Source organism: Bombyx mandarina, chromosome 19 (assembly GCF_030267445.1).
Source record: "Bombyx mandarina strain Sakado chromosome 19, ASM3026744v2".
Taxonomy (NCBI): Eukaryota; Metazoa; Arthropoda; class Insecta; order Lepidoptera; family Bombycidae; genus Bombyx; species Bombyx mandarina.
The window spans coordinates 3,833,582-3,856,474 of NC_143225.1; the positions used below are offsets into that span (position 1 = coordinate 3,833,582).

The 22,893-nt window shown below is 36.8% G+C and overlaps 1 protein-coding gene across 3 annotated transcripts in view; it reads left to right on the forward strand.

Annotated features, from left to right (window-relative positions):
* The window catches only part of LOC149500814 (phospholipid phosphatase 2), a 47,993-nt gene extending 27,957 nt beyond the window's left edge, over positions 1–20,036 (forward strand). For all 3 annotated transcript variants that reach the window (XM_089735072.1, XM_089735071.1, XM_089735073.1), the window contains 5 exons: positions 10,305–10,459; positions 11,628–11,842; positions 12,351–12,474; positions 13,879–14,061; positions 15,478–20,036. In XM_089735072.1, coding sequence (XP_089591198.1) covers positions 10,305–10,459; positions 11,628–11,842; positions 12,351–12,474; positions 13,879–14,061; positions 15,478–15,588 — 788 coding nt within the window. In that variant the 3' untranslated portion in view covers positions 15,589–20,036. The remainder of the gene's footprint in view (positions 1–10,304; positions 10,460–11,627; positions 11,843–12,350; positions 12,475–13,878; positions 14,062–15,477) is intronic.
* Positions 20,037–22,893: the final 2,857 nt, after the last annotated feature.

The window sequence follows — 22,893 nt, forward strand, 5'->3', positions numbered from 1 at the left end:
TAAGTAGCACAGATAATATAATTACTTAATACATTCTAATGCAGTTGTCTAAATGAGGATTTATAGGTTAGTAACCTTTTCCAATATCGTGACTAGATAGCGTTACCGTAATGAAGATATTGTCAGTCGGTTTTCCATTAGCTATCGTTGAGGTAACAAGCTCACGGCCCACCGTAGTTGCAGGAACCAATGTACATCCAACTCTGAATGCCATGACCTAGAAAATAAGATAGACGTCTTAATTGTATTGCACGGCGGCTATCCCAACCCTTTAAGTGGCAAGACTGCTTCGCGGTAGAAAAAGATAGGACTTTGCTACTTACCCGCATTGCGCAAATTTTATCCCAATTTTGTTTAAGGTCGATTAAAAATAGGCTATAAATTTTACACACACACACTAAGATCATTACCCTTAACCTTTAAAAGCGTCATTAAAGTACCAAAATAACCTCATCTTCACCCTTCTCCATCATTTACGGACACAAAAAAAAAAAACTAAAAAGAATCTAAAATACGCATCGAATGTTACACACGTGAAGCTCGACATATGGCCGAGTGCACGCGATCGCTATCAAAGCGCTTTAAGATATGTTTTAAAATGGTTAGTACAGAAATCGGAGACGCGAGTAAAAAGTAAGACTAATCATTAATACATTTTGTTACGAACACAAACTTTGAAACAAAAACATAGACAATGATATCTAACTACTATTACTTAACAAAAACCCACAAAATTATAATTTGCGTAATTACTGGTGGGAGGACCTCTGTGAGTCCGCATGGGTAGGTACCTTATACGCATTACTGCCGTGAAGCAGTAATGCGTTTCGGTTTGAAGGGTGGGGCAGCCGTTGTAACTATACTTGAGACCTGAGAACTTATATCTCAAGATGGGTGGCGCACTTACGTTGTAGATGTCTATGGGCTCCAGTAACCACTTAACACTAGGCGGGCTGTGAGCTCGTCCACACATCTAAGCAATAAAAAAAAGGGTGCGTGTACTTTAGACTTGCGCAAAACATCACTTGCCAATGTAATGTGATATGACATCACTTTTACAGACAGGTGATATTACTCGAAAACATTACACATCACTCTTAACATTACTCGGTGCGTTCAATAGATACTGTGACGAATACATTGTATCTATACACCCGAATCATTACTTAAGTGATGTGTTCATACACATCACTTAGGTAATGTATTACAATACAAAGTATGAACTTTAATGTAAATACTTTAATGTATTACAATACAAAGTATGAACTTTAATGTATTACAATACAAAGTATGAACTTTGTATTGTAATACACTGTTAAATTACTTGACAGAGATTGACTTACTTAATAATATAATAATTTTATTTTTTACTTAATATAATTTATTGCGGGATGAACGGATTTCATATGGCGACTTAGACTGCAAATTGAACTCGACAATAATGTTAATATACGAGAGCAGTAGATGCATTGTTTCGGCTCGGTCTCCTCAAAGTGCATCCAAAGAGGACTGTACTTTCATTTAGACGCCGTTCTTTCTTTCACTTATTAAACACGCATTAAAACAAATAATAAAACTATTTTCAAACAAGTGCTTAAGTAATTCAAACACAAAAATTAATATGAAATATTACTAAACAATTACGAGCGACTAGCGATTTTACAAAAGTTGCGAATTAAAAATTAAGTAACTACTTGCGGGGAACTACTGGCTGGCCGCATGAAAAATATAAACACAAATACCTATATTAAAATTCAGACGTACCATAGGTATAAAAATGTACCTAGCGGCCAGGGCATACGGTTCAAAATCACTAGGAATTATTCCGTGTCGCTTGCTCAATTATTTTGGTCGATCGGTCTGTCTCGCTCGCTCGGTTCCGTTCGTGTAATATGCAACATTACACGACAAAGAAAGAAACATGTTGGGTGATAGTGTGATGTTTGTTTCCTTCGCGTAATGTGTGATGTTGCATTACATCGTAGAGTAATATTACCGGAGTAATATCACTCGCATTACTTACACATGTCTAGTGTACTTATGTACGCGCGTAAGAAGTTATACTTTATTTTTATTAAATTTATTTCTTTTTTTTTATTTAAATTTTAATCAATTTGAAAAAAATCGATTAAACAACATCCTCAAATACGCATATTGGACATCCGGTTTCTTGACATCGTATAAATTCGGTAATTCTCGGTACGGTTCGGAAAGTTCACCTGCGGCTATATTCAGATTCGCCAAGTTACGTCGGTCGTATTGTAATGAGCGATTTAGTGGGCAACTTCATTCTGTTAATTTTGTGTCACGGTGCGCGCGCATCGTAAAGGACAAACCCGAAATCCATACAAACTTGGGCCTGGCGTTACAGTGCTAGAATTTGGGCATAAGTTACAATACCTAAGAAGGTTTCATGAGCCCAATTTTCAGGTCTCCCAGCAATGGCCAAATTGGTAAAATCAGACAATGTTTACATTTTAGGTTATGTTTATTGTTCGAGATATTTTAATAAAAACGATATTTTTGAGCCTGTTTCCTACTAAAGATGAGTAATTTTTTACGAAACCTGTTGCAGCAACAGGTTGCTTTAAAATAAAAATGGAACCTATTACGAGAAATCGCGCGTTAGGTTGTTTACGAAAACGAAGAAAGCCAAAAATTAAAAACAACGTAATGCGAAACGCGCTGCGCACGAAATGATTTATTTAAGGGATTTTATGACCTGGTAACTAAGACCTTTAGGTCAGTCTTATTTTAATTTTAATGAAAACTTTTTTATATGAAAAACTATATTTATATGATAACTTTTTTATATAAAATATAAATCATTACGTGCTCCCATATTATCTCATCACATTTCATTTCATTTTATTTCATGCCTTTTTTATTTTTATTTTTTATTGCTTAGATACCCATCGACGAGCTCACAGCCCACCTGATGTTAAGTGGTTACTGGAGCTCATAGACATCTACGACGTAAATGCGCCACCCACCTTGAAATATAAGTTCTAAGGTCTCAGTATAGTTACAACGGCTGCCCCGCCCTTCAAACCGAAACGCATTACTGCTTTACGGCAAAAATAGGCGGGCGGGAGGCGCGGACTCACAAGAGATCCTACCACCAGTAAAATTATTAATGTAACTACACCATAGAAAAACTCAAAGTACCAAATCGACTTTTTCATGTTATATTTAAGATTGCCAGTTGAAAATATTTTGAATTGCCGCAGTTGCCGACATGATTTCGTGTCATAACTAAATGGCACAGTTATTTATTTCTTTTAATGATTTTTGTTAGTAGATTTTGGTGCTTTACGTTACGTTATTCAATGAGATTAAGTTTATAGTCTGGCCAGCGAATCATGGCACAACTAAATAGCGGCAATCCAAAATATCTTCAGTTGCCAACATTAAAGATAACATAACACGATTTGATACATTTGTGTTTTTCTATGGCATAGTCACATTAATATAAAAATGCAAAACTACCCTTTCATGCTATATTTAATGTTGTCAGTTGTAGATATTTTGAATTGCCGCCATTGTAAGTAGTTGTGTCACGATTCGATGGCCATACTCTATTTACATTGATTAAAATACCTATAAAAACAGTCATTTCTCCTAAAGCAAAAGAGTATTAATTATTTTTTACACTCTATTTCCACTAAATCGATCCTATTTTATGGATGCTCTAATTCTAATCCGCACGTTTGTGGAGCTAGTTACGTATATTGAAATAAGTGTTGCAGATGTTTACAAAGATTGTTTAAAACAAAAAATTGAATTCAACTTATTTTCTACACTTGGCCATTGTCAATGAAGCTAAGATTTCAATAGGTTAATCAAGCAAGATAGACGAATTTTTTGGTACATATCCCATTCGTGTAACGCTTAGGCCCAAAATGGGGTTTCTCCTTTCACTCTCATCAATTTTTCATAACGCGCCTAAAGAAGTATAACTTCAATAACTTCAAAAAGGCAGTACGAGTCTGTACTGCTGCGAATTAATAACTTCGGTTTGAAAGGGCGATCAGCCGTTCTACCTTTGCGATCGAGAATGTTTCAAAGGGCAATCAGTGATTGCGTGATTATGTGACCTATGTGATTGAGAATATAGTCTGGAATCTCGTGACGAGCAACAACAACTTTATGTTGTCGACGGGCTTTGCTAGCTTAACATCAAGGTTGAGTACTCGTATGCCCATCTTAAGCCCAATATGTTTTTATGACCCCGTTGTTTTTGTGGTAAATGACCCAGACTAATTTTTTTTATTGCCTTTATAGGCAGACGATCATACGGCCTATTTAATGGTAAGTGGTTACCGTCGCCCATGGACGTCAGCAATGCCAGAGGCAGAGCCAAGCCGCTGCCTACAATCACTAATGTATCACGCAGGTGTTTCTTAAAAATATTTAGCAATCTGTGTTTTTTATCAGTTATTGTTCAATAACCTGAGGTATATATTATGAAAACCTTAACTCATTTAATAGAATCATATTTTAAATCAACCGCTCAGCTCTACCCGATACTTAACAACTATTAATGACAAATCGATTTCATGCCCGCATCGAACGCTACGATTTAATCGATTCTCGTAAATTACTCACCGTAGAATCCGTAATTATATAGCTTTGTAATGGCTCAACGGAAACAGTTATATAAAGTTTATAAAAGAAGCTCCTATATTGAATAATCTAAGACGAAATTTTGTTTTTAATTTAAAAAATCGATTATACAATTTCACAATTGTATCGATTACTATATTGATGCTTATTTATTTGAGTTTATGAAAAATCTCATAGAAAGAGTGTTCGATTTTTAATGATTTTTTGAGTTGTTTTAATGAGTGACCTTTATTCGTTTTAGATCCTTCGCTTGTTGACTAAAAATATTAAGCTATCGAAGATCCCAGAGTATCGGCCCATGTTGCTTTCCCTGTTTTCGTTTGCATAAATTTTATTTCATAACACTTGAAAGTCTGGTGACTGAATTAGGAAAACAAAACCTTACGTCGACAAAAACTGCATAATAATTTTTTATCTTCTTGTCCATTACTTTATTCCCGTCCACTTGGAATAATGTTGCAGTAAAGAAAACAAACAATATAATATCTTGCACATAGGTTTTCAAAAGCATCAGGAAAATAAGCTTATTATAAACCTTTACCATTAATCCATTAAGCCCGAATAGAAACTAGAAACTAAAAAACAATGTTAAATGTCGCGCGTCCCAAATTTTCCTCCAAAAATCCAATTCTGAAAATGTAAGTCGAGAAATTTGTTAATTTATCGGATTGACTAAAACATATTACGAGACGCTACACACAAGGTTTCCGTAAACACAGTTAATCACTGTTTTACTTTCTTTTTAAGCAAGTTAGATTTCAAACATAAAATTATTAGTTTCTTGTTTATAATACAGCGCCATCTGTTATCGAATAGCGAAACTACCTGTTTTATCAAGATCTTTTACGTTTTGCGAATTGCATTTATGAAAACAAATATATACTACGCAGTTAACAGTGGAATAAATCACCAATCCTTTGTTTATAAATAAAACCACCGTCGACTGCAAGCTTGTTTCAACGTATTCATGTTAAACTCTGCAATTCATTAATTTCAAATGCAAACACATTACTTTTTTTTTTATGTACACACAAAAAAGAATACATAGTACAGAGTAATAGGAAAATTATATGTACAAAGGCACTGCTTATTTCTTTAAGAAATCTCTTCCAGCAGACCTGCAAGAGGATTTTATGAGAATAATAATTAAAAGTGATGAGTGTGTGTAGAACAGCTTTTTTTTTTTTTTTTTTTTTTCCTACCTAAGCTGAGAGCCTTGAGAGGCTATGTCAGCGTAACCCTAACTTTAGTAGGTGAGCTCACGGGGCTCAAACCTGACGATGTTGCTAACACGAACCCTAGCAAGAGTCGTGCTTCGCAGAATCTACCACCGGATCGGAAACGCGACCCACTGAGAAGATCCGGCGAGAAACTCAGTGGGCTGTGTCTGAGAGTTAATTTACTCGTCGAGCCCTTCGTCGCAAGCGACGGGTTCGACGAGAACGGTGACCGGTGCTTGAAGTACCTAAAAGCACCGTTAGTGGATCGGGAGGATCCGAGATAACGTGTTTTGGGCGACGTCGACTGCTTTCCATTCTGTCCGCAGGATCGGGAATGTAGTTACCGGCGGCCACGATGAGAGGGTTCTCGTGTCGTGCCGCTTTATCGAAGTGGCGCATGGACGCCGACTGAAGATACTTACTGATGGACTCTAAGTCCAGGTCGTCATGGAGGTCGACGTTCCTGACGAACCACGGGGCTCCGACGGCTATCCTGCAAAAACGGGATTGAATAATTTGAAATGTTTTTAGGTGTATGCGGGCCGCGTGAGCGAACACTACACTTGCATAGGTCATGACGGGGCGTATGCAAGTTTTGTAGAGTGTCACCTTATTTCTAAGGGACATTTTACTTCGCCTACATATCATCGGGTAGAAGAACAGCTAAAATAACAAACTAAAGCTAACTACCACACCACTGAGTCAGTTAGTTTTATATCGACCACTCGCAAAAATCGAAGGAACTACGAAAATTTGAATAAGTTAGATGAACGAATTACAACATTTTCTACGCAGACGCTATTACATATTTCTTCAAGTTAGAGCCTCATGAGCTCGCCTTCTCGTTCTGCGAATCTAGTATAACCTATCGAGGCTACTAGGATTGGTAATAAATAAAAAAGACGCTATTATTACATCACACGAAATCACCGCGGGTAGTTAGATGACAACGCACATCCGCCGCGCGCACGCCGGGCTGTGAGCCGACATTGACTTTGAACCCAATGGAAATGGAAGGGGCTCGTGAATTGGCCCCCAAAGTAACACGTGTGTCGTAACACGAGTAACGTGCGTTGTTATATAAAAGTTAATATAGATTGTTTTTTTTTTTTTTTATGATTGAAAGTTTACTGGTGGCCCGAAGGCCTTTCCAGTTTCACCAGGACAGGTGGGCGAGCAAAGGCTCAGCCAAGATGTCTAGATTGTATTCAGTACTCGCACGGTTACGCTGACATAAGCCTATTTTTTACTGGTGGTAGGACCTCTTGTGAGTCCGCACGGGTAGGTACCACCGTCCTGCTTATTTCTGCTGTGAAGCAGTAATGCGTTTCGGTGGGGAAGCAGTAATGGTTTTCGTTTCGAAGGGTGGGGCAGCCGTTGTAAGTATAGACTTTAGAACTTATATCTCAAGGTGGGTGGCGCATTTACGTTGTAGATGTCTATGGGCTCCAGTAACCGCATAACACCAGGTGGGCTGTAAGCTCGACCACACATCTAAGCTATAAAAAAAAAAAATATCATCGAAGGTAGAAAAAAAATTTATCCATTATGACAACGATCGCCAATGACTGATCTTATGTTTGCGTGAATTTAGACATTTTAAACTAAATTATAATAAGTTTGGTATTTTTACTTTAGCTTCCGCAAGTTACAATACCTAATTTTCCATTTAATTGCATTTTTGCAATTAAATGGAAAATTAAAAACTGATAAACGTAAATAAATCTCTGTTTGTTAGTCAAAACTTAAACATGATAGAGTAAATTTTGTTAGATTTCCAATCAAGCCACTACAGTTCTTCTTTTAAAATGTACGTATTACGTAAGTTGTTCTTAATCGGATATTGTTTTCCTGTTTTGACTATTAACCATTTGAACACTGAGGCGAATTACGTAGCAAACGTCAATTAACTGCGAATTAAAACTTGCATTACAAAACGTATCCTACAAAATATATTAATCTTATAGCTTTAAAGCCTTCGTCAAACAGAACGCGTACTTAGCGCCGTGTACTTAACGTCGCGCTCTTCAAATTGACTAGACGAGTCTAACGCACCTTGACGCAACGTATTGGCCAAATCATAGTGCCTTTCGATAGCAGTGTGATTAAAAGTATTAAGAAATCAAGTGATTCAGATGTGGCATTGTATAAGCATGGGTATTTTCTATTTATATCATTTTTTCGGGCATTATCTGGTATTTTAATACACATTCACTCGGACGCTAAAATAAAATTTGTAAAAAATTACACCGCCTGACGTCAAAGCGTCCTAACGCGCGACGGAGCGTTGCGTACTTATAGCGCTAGGGCTCTGATTGACGTTATGTTAACATAGTAGTACAACACATCTCGGCGTCATAGCGCGGCGTCAGTTTAGCGCTCTGACGCGCGCTAATTACGCATTCTATTTGACGAAGGCTTTAACGAGTAATTCTTGTATATATATAATCTGAATCTCGGAAACGGCTCCAACGATTTTCGTAAAATTTAGTGTACAGGGGATTTCGGGGGCGATAAATCGATCTAGCTACGATTTAATTTCAGAAAATGTTGTTTTATTCGTGTTTTCACTTTATGACTCTTCCCGACATCTATTGGCGAATAAAAATACTATTTTTCTTAATTGAGGGCAACTGACCGCTTTAAGGACACAACAAGATGGCGTTATCAAAAAAAAAATATCATCTAGTAAATAATAAAATATAATAAGCTAATATTAATATTATATCAAGCTACTGGTGGTAGGACCTCTTGTGAGTCCGCGCTGGTGGGTACCACCACCCTGCCTATTTCTGCCGTGAAGCAGTAATGCGTTTCGATTTGAAGGGTGGGGCAGCCGTTGTAACTATACTTGAGACCTTAGGTGGGTGGCGCATTTACGTTGTGGATGTCTATGGGCTCCAGTAACCACTTAGCACCAAGTGGGCTGTGAGTTCGTGCACCCATCTAAGCAATAAATAAAAAAAAAGCTATTAGATTTACCCAAAAATATATATTTCCCCGTGAAAAAATCTACTGTTTTAAATACGTGCCGGATTGTTCGAAAGTTTCTGAAGGACGAAACATCAGACGAAATTAAAACTGAAAATTAACTCCACTTGGCTTAGACCCGTGGTTTTCAGCACTTACCGAAATTCATAAAAATTCGAGATTAAAAGCTTTGTACATAATAATAATAAATAGTAAATAAATTTGAGGATACTTATTAGCATACTGAACCACTGCTAATAACTAATATGTAACCGGAGTAATCAAACATGGTATGGCTTCCCTTGTGGGTTCACTTATTGAAAATTGAAATGGATTCTAGAATATATGTAACTTTGTCAAATTTAATTCTTCTCTATAAAGCTGAAAGCTGCTAAAATAAAAAGAACACTTATGTACTACAAATTATACGGACAAAAACGTGAAGAATTAAAAAGAATAGAATTAATTTTACGTTCGTCGTCGTAAGTCGTCGTGGCGAAGAGATAAGACGTTCGGTGCATTCGTATATAGCGATGCACCTGTGTTCGAATCCCGGGCGGGCACCAATTTTTCTAATGAATTACGTACTCAACAAATGTTCACGATTGACTTCCACGGTGAAGGAATAAAATCGTGTAATAAAGTAATCGTAGGCAGCGGCTTGGCTCTGCCCCTGGCATTGCTGACGTCCATGAGCGACGGTGACCACTTACCATCATGTGGGCCGTATGCTCGTCTGCCTACAAAGTCAATAAAAAAAAAAAAAAGTGAAACCCGCAAAATTATAATTTGCGTAATTACTGGTGGCAGGACCTCCTGTGAGTCCGCGCGGGTAGGTACCACCACCCCGCCTATTTCTGCTATGAAGCATTAATGCGTTTCGGTTTGAAGGGTGGGGCAGCCGTTGTAACTATACTTGAGACCTTAGAATTCTTAACTAAATGTGGGTGGCGCATTTACGTTGTAGATGTCTATGGGCTCCAGTAATCACTTAACATCAGGTGGGCTGTGAGTTCGTTCACAAAACTAAGCAATAAAAAAAACCACCACTCTTCAACTCTTGGTGGCTATCTAAGCAATAAAAAATAAAAAAGGGTGCGCGTAAGAAGATACTTTATTTTTATTAAATTTATTTCTTTTTTTTAAATATTAAATAATTAATAATTAATATTTAACGTTAATAATTTAATAATATTTAGTATGAATTATATTAAATAATAATTTTGTCATTTATATTACTAAAAAATGAATGCTAATAACACTTTTTTTTACGAGTGTACATGCGCGAAAGTTCACCTGCGGCTATATTCAGACTCGCCTAGTTACGTCGGTCGTATTGTGGGCAACTTCATTCTGTTAATTTTGTGTCACGGTGCGCGCGCATCGTAAAATTTCACTCTCATCAATTTTTTATAACGCGCCGAAAGAAGTATAACTTCAAAAAATTTATTATGATTTATACTGAAAACAAATTTCATTGTCAAACAGTGCTTGCTCTCATCGGTTTGTTCGAGTTGGGCATCATACCGAACAGAAAAGCGGGTTTCTTCTGTAACGATGCTGCTATATCCTTCGACTACACAGGAGAGACGGTGACCAGCCTCATCCTTATGACAACTATATTCATAATACCTATCGGAGTTGTAAGTAGTTTACCAGCACTTTCTTCTAAATTCATGTGTAGTCTATAGTCTATGTTAGTAGTCAGTGTATAGTCTATGTTCTTATTCTTTTTTATTTTTTGGATCCGGCACGGTTTGTGCATTAGCCCAACGTCAAGTAATAAGATTTTATAATTCGCCGTTATTATACAGTTTATGAATAATAAAAAACGAAGGAAACCCAAATTATGCAACTGAGATAAAATTAAATGAGTTGAGATGATATGGGATGAAATATAATCTCAGTAAAACGGTGGTTATTTACTGAGACTTTTTCAGTTGACTTTTTGGAGGATCCCGAGAAGCTACGTCCAGCGACTTTATTTCATTTTCCCACTTTAGTGCACTTTCACAGATATTAAACAGTTACTAAACCACCGTTATTACACATTTTAACCTGAAGAAACACTAAATAGACAAAATAAAACAATTCACACAACTTTGCTCCTCGCGTTCCCGCCAAAAAGTTTACTAGCACTCTGTGTATAATATTGATTTACTGTAGTTCTTTCTTTACTGGAAACTTTAGGCAAAGGAATTCACCACCCTTCTAATGATAAATGCTTATCAAGGATCTTTTTTTTTATTGCTTTGACCTGTGGACGAGCTCACAGCCCACCTAGTGTTAAGTGGTTACTGGAGCCCATAGACATCTACAACGTAAAGGCGCCGCACACCTTGAGATATAAGTTCTAAGGTCTCAGTATAGTTACAACGGCTGCCCCACCCTTCAAACCGAAACGCATTACTGCTTCACGGCAGAAATGGGCGGGGTGGTGGTACCTACCAGTGCGGACTCACAAGAGGTCCTACTACCAGTACCTTAATGCATTTACGACTTTCTTGCCTTTATTAAGGGACTGGTAAGAAAAAATATACGTTTGCGGTTTTTTGTTTGCACGGGTAGACAGGAAATTATAATCTGTGTCGCAGTGACAAAGCCCGCCAAAACAAAAAAAAAAAACTGAATTGTACTTTGAATTTTGAAAATCTTGTACAAAGATTTTCAATTCACGTCAAAAGCAACAATGGGATTTTACATATCAAGCATTCTGTAAAAAATATGAGTATGGTAACAATGCTATGAACTTTTAAAATATCAATGAAAATTCCATGCAACCATAAAATACAATTGAACTTTTTATTTCAGTTCATGATAACAGAATATATTTTCACACCTAACGAAATACCACTGGCGGATAGAACGTTAAGGGCCTTCCTGAAGAGCTCGTGGTTGTTCAAAACGTACTTATACGGCTTCATGATGAACCTTTGCATCGTGGAAGTTATGAAGGGTATCGTTGGTAATCCAAGACCTGTGTTCTTCGCGCTGTGCCAACCAGACACTGCTAAGACGTGTAACGGGTAAGAAGCATTCTATTTCCAAATAACGAAGCGGTTTTGCTAAAAACAAAACAAAAAAATGTTATGGATCATTCTAGATCAACTTCGTTTATACAAACGATATCCTCAAAGAATGTTTCATCACCAATAGTGTCATTCGGGCTACAGTTTTGCAATGACATCGACACGGGGTTATAGATCCTGTCGAATCTGGAAAATAATCGGTAGAGGAGGGATGGATTAACGAGCTCACCGCCCACTTGGTTGCCGGAGCCCATAGACATCTACAACGTAAATGCCGCCACCTAAGGTCTCAGTATAGTTACAACGACTGCCCCACCCTTCAAACCGAAAAGAATTCACAGAAATAGGCAGGGTGGTGGTACCTACCCGTGCGGACTCACAAGAGGTCCTACCATCAGTAAAACGGTCTCCACCACTACTACCATCGGAACTCGATCACGAATAAATTCGCAGTAAAAAAACGAAACGACTTTATCCCGTTTGAGATTTATTTGTTTGTTCGCAGCACGGATTTCGTGAGTACTTTCGAGTGCACGTCATCGTACTCGCGTTGGTACCGGATGGATTCGTATCGAAGTTTTCCGTCGGGGCACACGTCGCTGTCCGTATACTGCGGGTTTTTCCTGGCGGTGAGTTGTGCGCGAGTTTTACTATATTCTGTATTTGACTCTTAATCATTTTCTATTGTTTATAATTGGAAACGAATTCGATGACGTTGTTTTACAGGAGCTGACGCAAGTTCAATTAGTATTATCGAGATTTTATTAATTTATTTCTAAACTGTAAACGTTAGTACGGGTCGACGTGTACACTCCACTGGGAAGTGATTCTGTCTTTTTGTGGTCTTTTTTTTAATTATCTTGAGGAAATTCAAACATAGTAAAACATTCATAGCGTATTTAACGATACATGACATAGATTCTTTTGAAGGCAATAAACATGTTCTCCTACACGATTAGAGTATAATTAAAAATAATTTTACCGTTTATTTATTGTTATTATAATATTATTTCCAATTTCAATCTAAATTACACTTTAGATTTTTCGTGGTCACGAACGATTAAAGTGTTAAGTTTTATTCCTCGATATTGGATTAATCTGCTAACTACCGTCATTTTTCTCTAGAATATTGAATATGAAGATAGGGACAAGGAAAAGCTCTAAATCGAGCGGTGAAAGGCTATTTAGGGCACCTACACGTAAGGGTGAAGCTGATATAGCCTCTAAAGGCTCTCTCAAAAATACTTAAAAAAAAAAAAAAAAACGTGACATGTTAACCGCTTTAAAAGACGGGGGCCATAGCACAATACAACTAAAGCTTTGAGCACGTATTTCAAAATCTCTAGAGAAGAAGTGTAAAAATTATTGCGATATGAACTTGGGCCAGAGGCGGATTATTCGTAAGGCAAACTAGGCACGTGCCTAGGTGCGTGTAATTACAAGGGGCGCGCGAGCTCAGAATTTTTAAATAAATAAAGAAAATAACTTAACGACGACTAAGAACTAAATGCTGATCTATAATCTAAATCTATAATAGATTATATTGCACAAGCATCGATATACTCGTATTAAGCAATATTGCGGGTTTGTTTGTATTTCGTTCGCGCATTAGCGTAAGTACTTTTACTGGTGGGACCACTTGTGAGTCTACACGGGTAGGTACCACCACCCCGCCTATTTCTGCTGTGAAGCAGTAATGCGTTTCGGTTTGAAGGGTGGGGCAGCCGTTGTAACCATACTGAAACCTTAGAACTTAAATCTCAAGGTGAGTGGCGCATTTACGTCGTAGATGTCTACGGCTATCTAAGCAATAAAAAAAAAGGATCCTGGTCTACTAAAGTCTAGGATTTGATGATACAACGTCATCGTAATTGCAAAAACAACTATGTAGTTAAAATTTTTAGTATTATTTATGGCCGGTACAGGGGCGCCGATAAAGTGATTGCCTAGGGCGCTCTGGACCTTTAATCCGCCACTGACTTGGGCAATTCGGAAAAGAGTTTTCATTCGTCATAAATTTTGGTACTGTTTAGTGGTATCTTCAAAAGCGGGCCTTCAACTGGTCCTACCGCTCCGAGCTGGTGGTCCCGGTGGTCCAGCTCCTCTGCGTGTCGTACTCCGCGCTGTGCTCGCTCACCAGGATCACGGACCGCATGCACCACTGGTGGGACGTCCTGATCGGATCCGCCATTGGACTGATCACTTTGTTGTACGCCGTAAGTAAGCTTTATAGCTCTAAAAGAATATAACACGTTGTTATTTTCAGGTTAAAGAGTTGCTTAGATCACTTTTGGGTTAAAAGACCAGTCAATGTGGTAAATCGGACGTAAACAATGGCCAAACGTTTTGTCGTAATTATTTTAGTACGATGTATAAAATATCTTATGTGTTCATCCAAGTTGTAAGCTATAGTTATGCGACGTGGACGTTTTGTCGACGAGCTCATGGCCCACCTGATGTTAAGTGGTTACCGGAGCCCATAGACGTCTACAACGTAAATGCGGTCACCCACCTTGAGATAATTATGAGTTCTAAGGTCTCAGTATAGTTACAACGGCTGCCCCACCCTTCAAGCCGAAAGACATTACAGCTTCACGGTTGAAATAGGCAGGGCGGTGGTACCTACCCATGCGGACTCACAAGAGATCCTACCACCAGTAAAGATGGAAAGATTTTTTTGCTTTTATTGCCCTTGTAGGCAGACAAGTATACAGCCCACCTGATGGTGAATGGTTACCGTCGCCCATGGGCTTCAGCAATGCCAGGGGCTCTACCATGCCAATGCCTAACGTTAAGTACTCTCCACAAGCCGCGTTTGAATAAGGACATGCCATAGCGCCCGTGGAGGGGAGCTCATTGTAAAGTCGGGTGGTACATGGCAAAAAAGATCTCTGGAAACGCATTGTGGTTGAACGCAGTGGCTCCAGGTAGTATGGATGAACTCTACTCCGGTTGCGGGCGGTGCGATGGTAAAAACGAGATGATGGAATCATCTCAAACGATTTCTCAGAGCACTCGCCATGGAATACGGTACAAAATACTGAGAGAAGCGAAGTCCCTCCGCAGACCCAGAGGCTCCAAACGATTACTATTACAAAACAACGACACGATCCATTAACGGTGCTTTTAAGTATCGTATGGTCACCGTCCCCGCCGAACCCGTTGCTTGCGACGAAGGGCTCGACGAGCGAATTAACCCACAGACACAGCCCACTGAGTTTCACGCCGGATCTTCTCAGTGGTAGGAAAAAAAACAACGACAATACTGTAGCGGTGGTAATATATCGATGCGTGCAACACTCGGTCGCACTCGCGCGTCATCGGATGCGATCGGAGTTCCCGAACGCGCAGGTGTCCCGTGACGTCACGCGACGAGATTCGCGCGCGTCGCGTCGGTTTAAGTTATTTGTAAAACGTAATTTTAGTTTCAATTCGTATCTTGTAGTGCCTAGGCGTTGTTTACTCTTTTTAATTTATATTATAACATTGTACACATTAGATCTATATGTATATATTGTTGAATTGGTGTGTTTGACTTTTATATTATGTTCGGAGTATAATATCCCGCGAATGCGAAGGACAAATAACAAACCACAATACTACCATTCCATTGAAGAACATTAATTTCGCAGGTGATATTTTTAAACGACAACTTCTCGTACTTCAACACGAGCGACTCAGGGGAGGAGGGGGGTACCGCGCCCACGAGAACAGTATTATTCGATGAAAGAAGAGATAGCTAAATTTAGCTAATATTTTAATAGTGAATTACACGTAACCCTCATTATAACACGGTATTTTACAACACGGTTCCACTATAACACGAAAAGAAAAATTTACCAAAACCCTCTTTATAAAACGGTACTTGTACAACAAGATAACGTGATTTTTGTTTAAAATTATTTAGATAATTACATTTAACACTTTCAACGCGTAATATGAGTCGTCTATTATCAAAGGTGGCAATCTGTGCAATTGGACAAAAAAAAATTATTGATATGTCAATACAGATTGATTTGAATATAATCGTCTCCTTCAAAGAATACGGTTCAAAACCTGCATTAAATAAAGGTTAATAGTTAACCTGTTATTTATCTAAGATGTCGTTCTGAAGAGTTTTGTGACTGCCAATGGAATACAAAGTCAATAATTCGTTTTTCTGATTTACCAATCATTGTCCAAGAGTCAGATTGCCGGCTTTGATAATAGTCGACTCATATATGGAAGTAACCGATATTTTCCTGCTTATTGTTTTATGTTTAATAGATAAAAAAAATACAGGCATAGTTGAGGTGTTTCGTTCAGAAAAATTACTCCTTTTTCTATTGGCTTCTATTCTCATATAACACGGTTTCGCAGAACACGGGTCTTTGTAGAAATGTAGCTACCGTGTTATAATAGGGTTACCTATGATTAATATAATTGTTATTTTTTAATATTTGTTCGTGTCACTTCTGAATGAGCTATAAGCTTTGTTATGTTTCTGTTCACGAGTAAGAACTTAAGAAGTACATTTGTTGGATAATGAAACGCCAATCTTTTATTGTGATAAAATTTGAGACGCTCCAGTGAAACTGATTGAATTTCTTGAAAATGACAAAATGAGTGAATGAAAGATCGATTTTTTTTTTAAATTCCTTACTTCACAATCGAAAGGTTCTTCATCAAAGACTGATGATTTAATATACATATATGTATATATTTGAATTACCTTACATAATAATATGTTGAGGTTGCCATACAATTAAGATTTTGTTTTAAGTGAAACGTTGTATAGTATTAGGTTGTATGTAAGTTATCATTAGGAGATATTTATTTATACGATTGTTTTTATACAGATAAGTTAAAGTCGCAGGTTCTATGTTGGTCAAGTACAATAATTCGCACATACGATGCGATAACGTCACTTATGCAAATTATGTAATTTTTCAGGAGAAACTTTGGAAAATTCATCATCTTATTATATAATTCTTATATAGTTCTGCTAGACTATAGAAATAAAATTATAATACTTAAATTACAAACTTCATCAGTAAAGAAGTCGTCGTGGCCTAAAGGATAAGACGTCCGGTGCATTCGTATGAAGCGATGCACCGGTGTTCGAATCCCGCAGGCGGGTACCAATTTTTATAATGAAATACGTACTCAACAAATGTTCACGATTGACTTCCACGGTGAAGGAATAACATCGTGTTATAAAAATCAAACCCGCAAAATTATAATTTGCGTAATCACTGGTGGTAGGACCTCTTGGGAGTCCGCACGGGTAGGTACCACCACCCCGCCTATTTCCGCCGTGAAGCAGTAATGCGTTTCGGTTCGAAGGATGGGATAGCCGTTGTAAAGACCTTAGAACTTATATCTCGAGGTGGGTGGCGCATTTACGATGTAGATGTCTATGGGCTCCAGTAACCACTTAACATCAGGTGGGCTGTGAGCTCGTCCATCCATCTAAGCAATAAAAAAAAAGCAAACACCTCTCTCGTCTCACTATGACTAATAACTGAGAAATGTATTTTTTCATACTCAGTTCAGTGTTAACAAAAATATGTATGAGAAAATACATTTTTAATAGTTATTTACGAGACGAGAGATATGTTTACTTTTATTGATGAATTTTAATGTTTTAGTTTAAATCTTTTTTTTTATTTCTAACAATATAAGCATTATATAAATAAGATGTTGAATTTTCCAACGTTACTCATGAAAAATTACACAATTTGCATAAGTGACGTTATCACACCGTATGCGCGATGTGTTCAGTCTTGTAATTATTAATACGTGGACATTATCGGTGACATTGCCACCGGTCGACTGCCGGTGACAGTAAAAAATATCCGTGCGAAGCGTTTTGAGTTGCAATTAGTCGTAAATATATTAACTATTGTTTAGAATGTACGAAAACGCGTTACAAAAAAACTATAGTACAGATCCGTCCATTTGTAAACGAAATATTAACTAGTTCAATATAAAAGTTTATCAAAGGAGACTGAAACGATTACATACATTTTTGGGCCCGAATGTAACGTGATGAAACTAATATGAATTAATAGATTCAGATTTATCAGTACCTTGCTGAAAATTATAAAAGTTTTCTCAATCTGAGAGCCGAGTTAATAAAGATTTAGTAAAAGTTAGGTTATGTTACAATCTCTTTAAAAGAGTTGAATAATAACTTATTTAAGCATAAGTAAATGTTTATTATATCCACTGGATAATCTTTTAAATGTCATATTATGAATGAATATCAATGATATATATCAGGTATGGAATATGGAATTGCTATCCCACAATTCACACAGCGATCCATAATTTCAACAGTATCCAATGCAACAATTTCAAGTCAAACGTGTGAGCGAACTTCGGTGTCCAGTGTAGAAGCAATTGTCGTACAAGGATGGCAGAGTTGGAATCCGTAATAATAAAGCAGTGATCGTTGAAAATATAAAAACAGCCCGATAGATACACACTCAAAATGCGTCGAAGATACAAAACGAGTAGAGCAAAAAAACCAACAAGCGCCAAAAAATAATTGTTTAATCTATGAACAAACGTCATGTCAGCTTACTGTCAGAGCTGTCATCAAAAATACAATCGATTTTAATCGATTTGAAATCGATAATCATATTACTTTGTTAAGTAATAATAGACTTTTCTTCATTTATGTATATAATCGCTATTAAATCCGGCGTATACCGCACTTGTATACAACAAGTATAAATCGCTCATTTAATTACTTTGCCTTAATTACCTAGTGCAATGTTTTTCTTTTTATAATCCTGTAATCGATTAATTAAATCGATCACACCGTTATACCGACAAAAACTAACTTTCTCATTTTTCTCCGGTCCCAGAAAGAGGATTGAGGTGATTTTTTATACTCTTATATAAAAAAATATGACAAATTTTTTAGACTACATTCCAAGTTATTACATTTTTGGCCCATGATTTTCCGTCTCCTTTGACATCCTTGAAATATTATTACTAAAATTTAATTGACAATAGTTTTATAGTTTGTAGATAGACGGAAGATCTTCCGCCGAGCGGATGACATTGCTCGGTAGACCGACGGTCCGAATGTTGTTGTTCGGAACTTGTATATAATAATATGCGCTTTATCTTGAAAATGTCGTAAGCGAGATTCAGGCATCTGTCAATTATCTTGCGTTGTATGATGGCTACCCGCCACAATAGTAACAATAATTATTGAACGAATAAATAATTATAGATGATTTATTACTTATTTTTATATAGATGGGTTGTCAACCTATTAACACGAAGACAAATAATATTAATTAAGTCTTTGAAATAAAAGTGCTATGAGAGAGTAAAAGATACGCTCTATCTCTTTCTCGAGAAACGCGGGTATGATGAAATTTGCCTCGTGTTTTAACGATGACGTCACTTAAATCGATACGAATCTTAAATCTGATTCGATTTCATTAATAGGCTGTATTCGATTTGTATTTTAACAAAATTATCAGTCAAAGACTGAATCTAGTTTTAAGCAAAAATCACGGCCCACCTGATGGTGAGTGGTTACCGTTGCCCATGGACTTTAGCAATGCCAGGGGCAGAGCCAAGCCGCTGCCTACGCTGTTTTAATAGTACAACGTGTGCCCTGCCCTTCAAACCGAAACGCATTACTGCTTCACGGCAGAAATAGGCAGGGCGGTGGTACCTACCCGTGCGGACTCACAAGACGTCCTACCACCAGTAATTGATCTCGAAATTTCGAATACAATTAAGAAATCAATAATTTTAAAATCTCCGCTAGTTTTACGCCACGCAGCGTCCGATTACAGCATCGATCGAGATCATTGACACGCGACATAATCCTCCGATATCGAGAATTCATACCACAGTATTGAATTAGAATAGCAACCTTAAAAAGCTCGACGTTCGTTATAAGGGTATCCATCTTGTGTTTTAATTTCATAATATGTCTCTCAACGTCAAATACAATTAACAATTTACATATGTCAAAGCATGAGTTCGTTTTCGACTGCTATTTATAAATTTGACAGTTATTTTAAAAGGCATCTTTGTGTGACGTTTTTGTGTACGGACAGTTCTTTCTACTCGTAGTATTTTTAGTGATTTTAAATGGATAAAGTCATATGAAGTTTGTGTTGTTTGTATTTAGCTATAGCTATAGTATTTTTTGTAAATAAAAATATAAATGACATTGCTTGTTCGTTTTATTTACTTCAATGATATTATACAGGATGTCGTGGCCTAAAGAATAAGATGCCATCGTTATTACTGTATAACGCCATGTTAATGTGCCGACGTTCGAATCCCGGCGGCTGATGGTAGGTACTTATGAGTTGTAAGTGTGCTTAGTGGGAGTTTCTTGGAGACATGGAGTGTTTCATGGAGCTTCATGGAGACGTTGGCAGGGTCGCCATGATGGGTGTTTCTTGTTCGAATGAAAACAACTGTCTTGTCCGAGTGTTGGTTTAATACTCCTTTATTATTACAAATTACATGACTTATACTATACTACACTACAGGTGGCCCACCACAAGGTGGTTGGCAAGAAATCGCTTTGAAATGTCCATAGGCTTCGACAACCACTTAAAATCAATACATACACTAATAATAAATAAACTTAATCACGTAATCACGATAAATAATCATACAACGACAATTAAATAAAATCATTAAATCGTAAAAATTAAAATACGAAAGCCAATTAAATATTTTATAATAGTCGGACATCCCGCAGTCAAGCCACGAGTTCTATGAGCTATTTAAAAAGGACGTAAACCACATATCTATAACTAATACTAATTCAACTGTATGATCATGAAGATTTCGAAAATTCTTTATTTCTTAAACTTTTCAATAGTTTCCGGAAGCTAATTTAAAAACGTATAAAACAATAGTAAACACACTTCACCTCACTTGTACAATTAGGATTATGAAAAAATTCCACTACTAAGAGTACATTCTATTTACTACAATTGTCCCCTAGAAATGAAATATGGAACATGATGATACATATTTCGTAACGCTAGGGCCCATTACGGACCATTAGAAAAATAAGGATGCGGTGATTTCCATTCTCGTGTGACCCGCCCTTTGTACTAAACAATTTGATGTAGAGTTTATTTGAATGCATGCAGGGTTCAAGGGAATTTTGACAAGTTAAAATAAGTTCAGTTAAAAATTGTGTGTTTTTTTTTCAAAAATCGACTTCAGTATATTCCGTATCATAAAATGTATTAACTAACACTTAAATCATATTTATTTGGAAGTTAGTGTACAGTCTGCCGCAGAAATCGACCGAATGGTGATACCAAAGCGTCTGGCACTACCATCAGTAAGATAGGTATAAAAAAATAATACTAATTAGTAAGTATAATATTTATACTAACTACTTCACCTTGCCGAGGGACTTATACACCTATGCGTGAATATAAACAAACAGAATAGTTTAGCGTTTTAGAACTGTATTTGTTTCGATTTTCGAAAATCGTAAAACAAATTTTAAAGTTTAGTAATAAAACAACAAACGAAAAAAAAACATTCAAAAAAGGAGGAGTTTAAATTTTATCATTATCTGACCAATAGTTTTTGGGTTATCTTTAATATTGCATATTTAACTTCGAATAAATTGATGTTAATCTTATTGTATTTTGTTGAAGTCGGTGTTTTTTTCTTTAATTCTGTATTATTCGCTGCGTACTCTTCTTTAATCATACAGCTAGTTGATAAGTACAAAGGATAGAACATTATTTTGTATTTTACTTGTTACGTAGTATGAGGTACCTTCAAGATATAGGTAATCAAATCAAATCAAAAAAAAATTATTCAACATAAATTAAAGTACATACTTGTTGAACGTCAAAAAGAACTACCGCCAACTCACAAAAACTAGCCTCCGTTCTGAGAACAACTGGCAAGAAACTCAGCGGGCATGTCTTTGTTTTTTTCATATTAGTTTTTTTTTTTTTTTTTTAAATATTCATAATACCTAATACCTTCCTTCCACCAATTTATTCCTTCCACTTATTAACATAATGATCATCTCAACATACAAATTAATCTTCGCTAATTAACAATAACAGTTAGCAGATAAACTTTTAACATTTGCGCATGACAAGCTGTTTATTCGAGATAAAACTTTGATTCCTCAGAGCACCGAGTGCAGAACGTCAGATGCCCATGTTTATTTTGTTTAATTAGTGTCGAGATAATTACATTGATTTTGATACAACATTAATTGAATTGACACGATTTGATTACAATGTAACATTGACGAATGCTTCGAAATTTAGTTTCAAAAGGCTCATTTTATTTATTGACTAGCGGCCCGCCCCGGCTTCGCTTGGGAAGTAGCGCGATGTAAAGATTTTAGGTAATTTTTTTACACATTGGGTTACATTATTGGAGTTCCAGTAAGTACCCTTAATTTTTTTGAAAATATAATAAATATAGCCTATGTCACCCGGGGATAGCGTAGCTTTCCAACAGTGAAGGATTTTTTAAATCGGTTCAGTAGTTTCGGAGCCTATTCAAGACAAACAAATCTTTCCTTTTTATAATATTAGTATAGATTAGATAGATATCTCTCTGTCGTACTGTGTGTCTCTTTAACCTCTATATAGGTAGTTCATTATTTACCACGAACTGAAACTTAAACGATAATGAATTATATCGACGTGTAATCAATTTAATATTTTAAGTGACTAGGAGGAAAAGCAATTAAAACAAAAACCCTATTTAAAATGGAAAGAACAATTCCCGAAGCTAAAATCTAATATTACGGTACCAGTGACTACTATGAGCATTCACGGAGTACCCCTGTCTAGGCTGTTTCTACGGCAAAGCAGCCATACTTGCCATTTTGAAGAATGAGACGGTTGTTTTCCAATACGGTCGGCCCTTAAGACACAAGCTTTGATGAGGGCAACACGTGGCGTCCATGGATTGGACAACATCATTCATCCATCTACGCAATAAAAACAAGCGAAACGAAAGAGACATAAAATCATTGACAAATATAGATTTTAAAATTAAATTTGTTTGAGCGGTAATCG